The following is a 10,317-nucleotide window of genomic DNA, read 5'->3' on the forward strand; positions in this document are numbered from 1 at the left end:
TATTTAAAACTCATATACTTATTCTTGATTTAAACTTGTCTGTTGTATGTACTTTACAACTTGTCGATATATTGTTATCGACATATACCCTTCCCTATTTTAATTTTGCTGTTCCTGGTATCATTTTACCTGTCAGTCATTTGTCAATTTAGTCCGTAGGATTATGAATTTTACTTTAGTGAAATATACAAATCGACTAATCGCCACTGCTTTGAAAAAATCTCGTATCTTTTGTCAGTGAAAAAAAATTAGGTAACTATTAATCACAGGTAACTATTAATCACAGAACACCCCACTAGAAGCCTAATGCAAGCGATATTGTTCGAGACGCAAATCACCAATCCTTGCGGGGTGAGGCGGGCGCGCACGGTGCTGCCATTGGTCGTTTCAAATAATGGCGCGCCTTTACGATTAGCAGTAGGGATGGGAATGGGACATGTCTATTATAGACAATGGTACCGGTACCAGTACTGTGGTGAATTTGTTTTGCAACAAATTATAATATTATAATTAAATTATAATAAGGCCTAGTTACCCTTCGGGTTGGAAGGTCAGATGGCAGTCGCTTTCATAAAACTAGTGCCTACGCCAAATCTTGGGATTAGTTTCCAAAGCGGACCCCAGGCTCCCATGAGCCGTGGCGAATGCCGATGCCGGGATAACGCAAGGAGGATGATGATTGTGATAGCACCTCAATAAAAATCATTCTAGTAACTAATAAATAAACTGTGCATTTTTACTTACGTTTACTAAGTTAAATTACCAACTAAATATTCTAAACTAATCAATCAACTAAATAACACTACAGACTCTACAGTTTCTAGATAATTATTCACAATTACAAATCTGCTTTCTTTTATATTTCATAAAATGGTAGCACATGGTACGAACGGTAGTACGAAGTTCCCGCAACAGACATAAACTAACATGGCCCCATCCCTAGTCGTTTACGTGAAAGGGATAGCATATCGCATTGTTAACTAGGCAAAAAGGGATGGACGCGCCTCGGCGCCGCTCAGTACAACCATATTGACCAGTATAAATGAACTCCGCGGATAATAAACAATATTCAACAAAATAATTAATTTGACTTAACTGTGGAATGTTATTCCATCTTTTTTATATGTAGAAGTGTTAGAAGACTTGCCACACCACTTTATGCTGCAAGAGACCATTGTTTGCAACCAAATTTGATTATTTAAGATTTTTCCCGAGCGGACACGAACGCTGTTAGCGGGTCGTATACTTGGGCCGCCCAAGTATACGACCGCGTGCGACACCGATCAGTAGCGCCCAAGTTGGGCGCTACTGATCGGTGTCGCACGCGTTCAAACTTTTATAAACCTGATTTGTCGTATGCTTGGTGACCGCGAGTCGCCCTGTAAGGGCCGTCTTATTGGTCTGTGCTATTAATGGACTGCATTATAGAGTTACTGCGTTTTAACTTTTATTAGGAGTGTGAGATGAGATACGAGATTTTTTTCAAAGTAGAGTGACGTAATGATAAGCGGACTCACACAGGGTCTAGTGTTATTTGGCTAAGGGCATGGGTTTCTGCAAGGTGAAGATTGGTTGGTTAGGACTTTGGTTGGACTCTGCTCAAGATTTGAAATGACATCTGATTAAAGTTGACATTTTATAGCAAAACCCATGTGGAATAACACATTATTGCGTAACAGCATCCAATTCTGTGTTGTGTCCTACTATAAATTAAATATAACAAGATCATACCATCCCATACATTAAAATGCGACCGCCTACGAACGCGCTTACACTCCACCACACATAGATGGCGCCACAAAAAAATGCCTTGTTGCCACCGATTATTTGTAGATTGGCATTAAGTGTCAATTCCGAGCCGTAAATCTATGTCAAAAGTGACACTTAACGCCATCTACAAGTATAATCGAAAGCTACAAGACATTTTTTTGTGGCGCCATCTATGTGTGGTGGAGTGTAAGCGCGGTCTTAGGCGGTCGCATTTTAATGTATGGGATAGTATGATCTTGTTATATTTCATTTATGGTCCTACTAAAAAGACATAACATGCACAATGCCCATACCTTTCTTTTGGACGTTTAAGGCAGTTCAACTCAATATATTTGAGAAAATGGGACGACCGATGTTGCCACATTTTGATTTCTTTGTCCAGACTACTCGCCCTGGACGTAGTTCGGTAGGACGTAGTTCAGTTTATACTGGTGATTATTTTGTCATATAACTAAAAGTGTTATAAGAATTTACTTAGTGTCATGGCTGAACAAGGTCAGAGGCCCTTAGACGAAAACCTAAGCATTGAGAGGTCAAATCATTTCGCTCTTGCTAGCGCGAAGTGCGGAAGTTGAGCATTAACTTACTAATCTTAAGAAAGTGTACATAGTACGACGTTCAGGCAGTGACAACTTATGTAGTGTTTTTAAGTATCTTTCTCGTAGTTATAATGTTTTGGCAGCTTCTGCTGGTGACTGCGGCGGTGGGTGCCGCGTACTACCACCTGTCGCGGAGACGGCTCTACAGACTCGCTAGACAGACGCCTTCGGGGCTGAAGGCCTATCCGATCATTGGACATGCTTATCTGTTCACAGGAAGCTATGAAGGTAAATTTAAGTCCAGTTTAGGTTGGTAACGGTTTTCTATTTTCGACTGAAAAAAAACCTATTCTTCGGACCTAAGGACATTCGCATCGAAAATAGTAGAAATGAAAAAGTGGCAACATTGTGGTGTCATCCATTTCAAGTCAATATGCGTGAGAAAACGGGACGACATTAGGGTCTTGCCACTTTTTAATTTCTACTTTTTTTGGTCAGACTGTACCTAGTGTACCTACTGGCGCCTATGACCCGGTTCTATAGCATAATGACTAAAAGATAAACGCTAGTTCAGATCGTTAATTGAACCTCACTTCCTCTTCACTGTATATGCTATATTTTTATTTTCAGATCTAATGCTTTCCTTGCAAAAGATAGGTCAGACAACCTATCAACATGGCGGTCTTGCAAGTTTTTGGCTTGCCAATAGACTATTCGTTTGTAAGTATCTACAGACAGGCACTAAAAATCGATTTCTGATAGAAAAGCAGGTAACGATCTGGTTTAAGTCATTTGCGTCGCGCTTACGATACACAAGAAGTAAGCATAGTCTTCGGTTACGTTGAAGAATATCGTTATTTCAAAATAAAACATTTTTGTTTTCCAGCCATGACAAACCCTACAGCTATCGAAGTGGTCGCTAAAGCTTGTTTAGACAAAGACGAGACCACATTAAGGTGCACGAGAATGGTTATAGGCAACGGACTAATTTTTGCTCCAGGTAAAATAGTTGTCGAACTTAATTTACCATTAGAATACTTATAATCAATAAATCTACCTTCCTTTCAGTTCCCAAATTTTGGGTTAGGTATATTTGCTTACTTATGTTCGTTTCGTCAATAATTTCTTTATTACAGTAAACATTTGGCATCGTCGTCGCAAAATCATGGCGCCTTTTTTTGCCCTAAAGAATCTGCACCATATCGTACCGTTGTTCAATGAAAAGAGTTCCATCATGGTCGACCTGATGCGCGCCGAGGTCGGGGCAGGAGACTTCCCTATCTGGAAATATATGACGACCTACTCGTTTGACACGGTTTGCGGTAATTCAATATTTCACAGAGTAGAATAGGCCAAGGAAAAACGGTGGTTAGAATTAAAAAAAAAAACATTTCAGAAACTGCAGCGGCACATAAAATGAACTCCCAGGAAGACCCAGCTGACCGCATCTTTCTTGATTCTATAAATGAAGGATTAGAGATGGTGACAAAGCGAGTGCTACTGCCCTGGCTACACCCGGACTTTATCTACAAGAAACTGCCTGTCTACAAGGAGCTGATGGGCCATTTGCGACGGGCTTATGATTTTATCGATGAAGTAAGTCTGTACATGCCGTAGTCTGTTAATCATAATAACTCGTAAAAAGGACGTTTTATACAGGGCGAGAGGAAGTATGAAAATTTCATATTTAGTGTGGTGTTTCATATGCCTCTTGATCATTCTTGAATCTTGACCTTTCAATCGACTTATTAGAAGCAGGTTTCGTATTTCTGTGGGCTTCCATGGCAGATGCTCAAAATGATTCAATAAATTTTCAATTCTACTTATTTTCAGATTGTACTAGAGAAACGCAAGCAAATGGCAACGAACGGGATAAAAGATAGTAAGTTCAATAATGTGAATGTGTGAAGCACAAATACATATTAACGTACAGTAGTCAAGCTGAAGAGATAACAGATGCACACAGAAGTGAGCACCCAATAGCAGTTAATGGGTACATCCTTAATGAATTTGTATTAAAATTTTATCTTCTGATTAGCAGAAACGTCTACAATCGATGCCACTATATGTACAACAACACATAGCTATAAGTTGTATTACTTACACTCTCCTGCCAACATCCTAAGTACATACTTAGGTACTAACCGTTAAAATCCGGACTCTATAAAAAATATATTCATAAATCGGTGCAATTGATGCACTCATGCCTAACTATTCCTGTAGGTTCTGAGCCAAGATAGAAACGTAGACATCACCAAAAAACACAACGTAGGTACCTCGTCTTCATAAATTCTCTAATTTATTTTAGAAAACAACAACAGCAGTGGCTTGACTAACTTCCTCGAGATGATAATCCAAACATCGGGTGGGCTGGAGAAAGGCTACTCGAACCTGGAAATACGCGAGGAAGCCATTGTTATGATTGTAGCGGGGAACGACACGTCTGCCGTGGGCGGGTCGTTTACTGCCGTGCTGCTGTCCCGCTATCCTGACGTGCAGGCCAAAGTGCACCAAGAGTAAGCATCTTACATACATACCTACTGCAATAAAATAAACTCAGTAAGTATTCCTAAAAGCGGTAGGAGGCAGAGCACATGGAAGTACTCAAGTTTCAGTGCCACTTGCACCACCCACTTACCTCCAGGTTAGTGGGCTGTCAACTGTCAAATCCCATATAGAATGGTGGGTTAACCTAGGATTAGAGGACTTTCGTTTAACCCGTGGAACATGGCGGATCGTCTTTCGATATATTTTTTTATTTTTGCATTCTGCTGTTTAATGTATAAGTTTGATAGGATATTATGCAGTGAATAGCCTGCGCAAAGAGTGCATTTAATGAAGAATTATTTTGGAGATACGAATAACCAATTCTACGGACATCACTCGGCATTTCGTGGTCCCGGCCGCCATCATGCTTTGTACTGCTGCTCTAGCTATCCTCCAGTGCATCGCGAAGGCCTCGTTCGCAAAAAAACTACTTATACTGTTTTATATATCTCTGTAATTTACTTGACATTGGCAAAGTGCCCTGGTAGCAGAAAGCCATTATTATACGAATAAAAAAAAACCTAGGATTAACCCTCCATTTTCGGTGATGCAAGTGACCCTTAGCAATAACCCAAATGAAAGACACCAAAATTGTGATATGCAGTGCTAGCTTGCTATCCCATTGCTCACAATCTCACATCACACTATAATTGAACTCAAACCCCACAATCAACTTCCACGATACCCACGGAAGGAAAGATGGCAGTGAAATTCTTGGCCCGTGCTACATGGGGCCAATTCATGTACTTAGGTATAGGTAAATAGGTACAGTTGTTGGCTTAAGTTCCTAAATAATTTTCCAGTTAGAAGTTCAAAATTAAGAATGCGGCTGTCGTCATATTTTGAAAGTTTGTTTTAATCACAGACTGGATGAGGTGTTCGGAGACTCTAACCGGCCAGTCACTCCAGAAGACTTGCCGCGACTGAAATACCTGGAAGCTGTCATTAAGGAGAGCTTGCGGCTATACCCGCCGGTCCCAATCGTGGCGAGGGAAGTCCGCAGTGATGTTGAGCTACGTGAGATCTTTTCAAATTCTTATCATACAGTTATACTATTCTTCATCTTAGATGAGTTCGGTGACACTTCCAAAAATTTTGAATTACGCATAACTATGTTCGCAAAATATTTTACAGTACAGTATGTATGGCCAACCTAGGGTCATGACCCCCCCCACCGGATCCGCGCATGTGATGATGACTCGGGGAGGTCTATTTACTTATATACCATTCAAAACCTAAATTTTAATAGCTTTGCAAACGCACGAACTAATAGATATAGACATGTTTACAATTTTTAGCATCCGGAACAACTTTGGTGGACGGAACATCCATCATGATCCACATCTGGGGCACGCACCGCGACCCTGCCTACTGGGGGGCGGACGCCGAGGAGTTCCGTCCGGAGCGCTTCCTGGAGGGCCCGCTCCGCCACCCTGCTATGTTCATACCCTTTAGCTACTCTATTAGAGGATGCATTGGTAGGTATTTTATAGAATCTGACTTAATTTGGTCATCGATATGATACACATAACATGACGCATCGTACTAGCAACCGGGTTCCACAGAATTCCGGTCTAAGCTCTTCCTTGTTTCGCTTCGCCACCCTGCCATGCTTATACTCTTCAGATACTCTGTCAGAGGATGTATTGGTAGTTAGGTATTTTGGGACCCTGGGGCACGTACCACCCGGTTTACTCGTTGGCAGGCTGCGGCGATCTTTGTCACCCGTACCGTAGTTATTCCTAATACAGCCGCTTACGCTTCAGCATGCCGCTATATTATGCCAAATATTCTTCGATTTTCAGAGGAGACTTCATAGCATAGGTAAACATTCTGAAAATCTTTTATCGTAGCCAAAACAGGATGTGGACAGTGTCACTATGAGATCATGCCACTCCTACAGAATAAAACAGGCCAGCCTGGCCGTAGCAAAAAACCTCGTTTGACATGTTTGTGAGCGTTAGCCAATAATACCTCCCTGTACCTATCCCATTTCTACATCCCGCCGTATATGAGGAGTGGATAGTAGGTACCTACTCTAGATAAAAGGAGAATTTGAGATCCTAGTTCGTGTTAAATTGACAGACTGTTAATAACATAGACATGAGATCACTGTACGAAATTAACGGTAGAATCTGCATCTGGAGCGCTTTACAGAGGGAAGCATTACTTAGTTGGTAAATGTGTGCGTTATTTCAGGCGGTACGTACGCGATGATGTCTGCCAAGACAGCGCTAGCCAACCTGCTCCGGCGCTACCGGCTGCTGCCGCCAGCGGGCGTGCGCGATGAAGACCTGAGGCGCCCTCTGTCCGTCAAGTACAACATCATGATGAAAGCCTCCGACGACTTCCTGCTCAGAGTCCAGGAGAGGAAAATCAAGTAGAATTAAACTTTTTTAGTTATTTAAGACAGTAATGAAAACCGAGAGAATGTTATTTGAATAAATATTGTAGATGAAAAGTTTTTTTCTTACACCACATGGTGATAAACAGGCATAAGGCCCGCCTGCTAAGCAGTCACCGTAAAATAAATAAGTAAGTAAAAATGCGTAACTATAAATGTAATGTAAGTGATATTTACGCGATTAAGTCCCGTTTAGTTCTAAAATTATCAGCCAGACAGCCACCTTAGCCTATGGACGACAGCAGCTTGATATATATGTTTTAATCGGAAAATTGTCTCTTGTTAGTTTTGCAGTCAGCGTGTTTTTTCATAAATGTCTCACACATAAATAGACAGAAATAACATTTCAATAAATACATAATCATAATTTGTAGAAATCCTTTTCAACAACTCATATCCAACATAATTAATAATTGACTCTCCAAAATTCAACGACACGGCCTTGTAAAAAATGTCTTAATGAAATAATCAGTGTTATGATCAGGCCACGACACATATACCTACAATTCTTCACATGTAGGTTGGCATAGTGAGGTTGTGCAGCAGGGTTAGCACATGATTGCCGCGAGAGTATGTCGCTGCGAGATAGACTACCCGTCCTTATGTCATTAATACAGTTAGAAGAAGACGTGTGATCTATCTCGCGGCGACATACTCCCGCGGCAATCATGTGCTAGGCCTACTGGTCAGTTTACACTGGAAACTCTTGAAGCGCTACGAATATGACTGCACGTCACGTCTGAACAAGGTCAAAATGCAGGTAGCCGAAAGACAGTTAGAGTGTGTAGTCATTTCGATAATACCTAGCGGTAAGATTGTAAGTTACGTACAGAATCTTGATATTATTAAATATTGAGAAGCCAACAGAGGAAAAGTGTTTTGTTGTATGCGTTTGTCATTGAAGATGCAGTTTTTGTAGTTCAATTTCTAAGTGTCTTTCTTCATAGTTGTTAGGTTATACGATGTTTTGGCAACTTCTACTGGTGGCTGTTACGGTGGGTGTCGCGTACTACCACCTGTCTCGGCGGCGCCTCTACCGACTCGCTAGACAGACGCCTTCTGGGCTGAAGGCCTACCCCATCGTTGGACATGCTTATATGCTTACTGGAAACCATGAAGGTACACTGAGAGAAATTTGCATTGTGAATTTACCAAGTTCGACTTGTTGCGGTTTATCCGTTTGAATCAGCCAAACGTATGTTTAAAATAATATGTGTCAGGTTGTTTTTATAAAATCGACTTGTTGATTCAAATATATTGCCGATTCAAATGACAAGTAGCTTGTTGTTTGAACCAAAGAGCACTGTAGGCGCTATTTTAACCAAAAAACTTGTTGAACGAACATGAAAACTGGTTGTATTTTCTCTCAGTGTAAACTTTTCAAAAAGCCTGTGATATTCGGACGGTAGAACAAAAGCAAGGTACGCGCTAGGTTCGTGCACTTGTAGGTACTTTTCACTTCTGTCCCTTATGATACGAGTAAATAAAGTAAGTAATTAGTAGTCCCTGAAATTGTGATAGTATTTGAGACATTACGGGTTCGAAGGAGTCCATAAATGCTCGTGAAACGATGTCTTTACTGATGATGGCTAAGGTAACGGCGGCTATCAACGCGGGTATCGAAATCGACGTCCATTACCGCCGCATTTGCAAATACGCATTTTACAGGCAAACCGACCAATTTCTTAAAAAAAGTTACTCACACAAAGGAAGCCTGTTTAGTTGACTAACGCACATATAGGCGATAGAGAGTGTGAATGAAAGAAGACGCTCGCTATTTGACAGTTTTTGCCACGGGGCCGCGAGAAGAGGTTGTGTCATACTGACGTGTGACGCTAAACCTAAGTGAACTCCAATCTCATTTAGTAGTTTACGTAATAATTATGGCAAACAGGTGAAAGTTATGCATTTCAAATTATTGTTTATAGTTTTCTACATGACTTCTGAGTACTTTTTACGTATTGTTTAGCCTGGAAATGTGTTAAAAGTGGAAATTAAAAGACAGCGGTGAAAGGCGCCATTTCGTGAGTAGATTCTATTACTGTGGTATACCACGGTAATAGTTAAAGTAGTGATATTAGTTCTTTTTGCTTTATTTTAAGTATATGTGATCAGTTATATAATGTCTTACAGTTGTTTCAATCTTGATCTATTCACGCTATCAAAGAACTATTTACGCGGTATGAAAATTATTCAACAAAACCTTAATTTTTAGCAAAAACTTCATGACTGATTTCGTAGTTTCTATGAAAACCGTTAATTTGTCAATTTTTTTAAATATTGACATAAAGTCTGATGCTTACTTACCAGTTATGTAAACTTGGTTTTAATATAAGGTTGCAATATTTTATTTTGATTTGTAATGAAAATACATCTGTATGACTTTGTTTTTATGGGTCGGAATTAGATTTTATAATACTCCAATTTATGCCTATTACCGATGGTACGATCAGATAACCCTCGGTAATAGAATATATAAGAATCTATTACCGATCCATGCAATATTTGTTTGGGTCGGTAATGGGTTCCTATAGAAGTATCTATTACCGAGCGACATATTAGTCTTGTATCAAAATATGACATTTAGTGTACCGTAAGTACAGATTTCTTAGGTGAAACTGAGTCTTCTGTGGGTATTCATAAAGGAGGATAGTATAGGTATATGTATTTGTCATAATTTGTATATTCAACCATCGGTATTAAGCTCCGAATTTTGAGATGGGTTTCTATTTACCGATGGCAGAAAAACACTGTCATTCATACCCTCGGTAATGAAATCTCAATTCGCGTTAATAGAACTGCAACCTGTTCATTACCACGGTAATAGAAAATTTAGGTATGTTGGCTTCAATAATCATTTCATGACATATAATAAACTAAAATGATCCTAAAACTCTTCAAAACTAATAGTTCAATAAATACTCTTCCATAAAAAAAATATTTGTGGTCGTTAATGAGCTTTGATACCCTTAATTTTTTGGTATCTTTTGAAATCTGCCTTAAGTACCACGTTAATAGGCGCCATTACCTTATATTGTTATTTTCAGATCTCATGCT

At 39.9% G+C, this 10,317-nt stretch overlaps 1 protein-coding gene across 1 annotated transcript; it reads left to right on the forward strand.

Annotated features, from left to right (window-relative positions):
- Positions 1 to 2,334: 2,334 nt before the first annotated feature.
- LOC125234212 (cytochrome P450 4V2-like) lies at positions 2,335 to 10,317 on the forward strand (the record flags this gene model as incomplete). The annotated part of the gene is made up of 11 exons (XM_048140420.1): positions 2,335 to 2,597; positions 2,940 to 3,029; positions 3,196 to 3,309; positions 3,446 to 3,631; positions 3,706 to 3,905; positions 4,143 to 4,191; positions 4,618 to 4,825; positions 5,722 to 5,873; positions 6,155 to 6,334; positions 7,056 to 7,236; positions 10,308 to 10,317. Coding segments are annotated over exons 1-11 (1,527 nt in total), but the record flags the coding sequence as incomplete, so codon positions are not given.

The sequence above is a fragment of the Leguminivora glycinivorella genome, chromosome 15 (genome assembly GCF_023078275.1).
Source record: "Leguminivora glycinivorella isolate SPB_JAAS2020 chromosome 15, LegGlyc_1.1, whole genome shotgun sequence".
Lineage (NCBI taxonomy): Eukaryota > Metazoa > Arthropoda > Insecta > Lepidoptera > Tortricidae > Leguminivora > Leguminivora glycinivorella.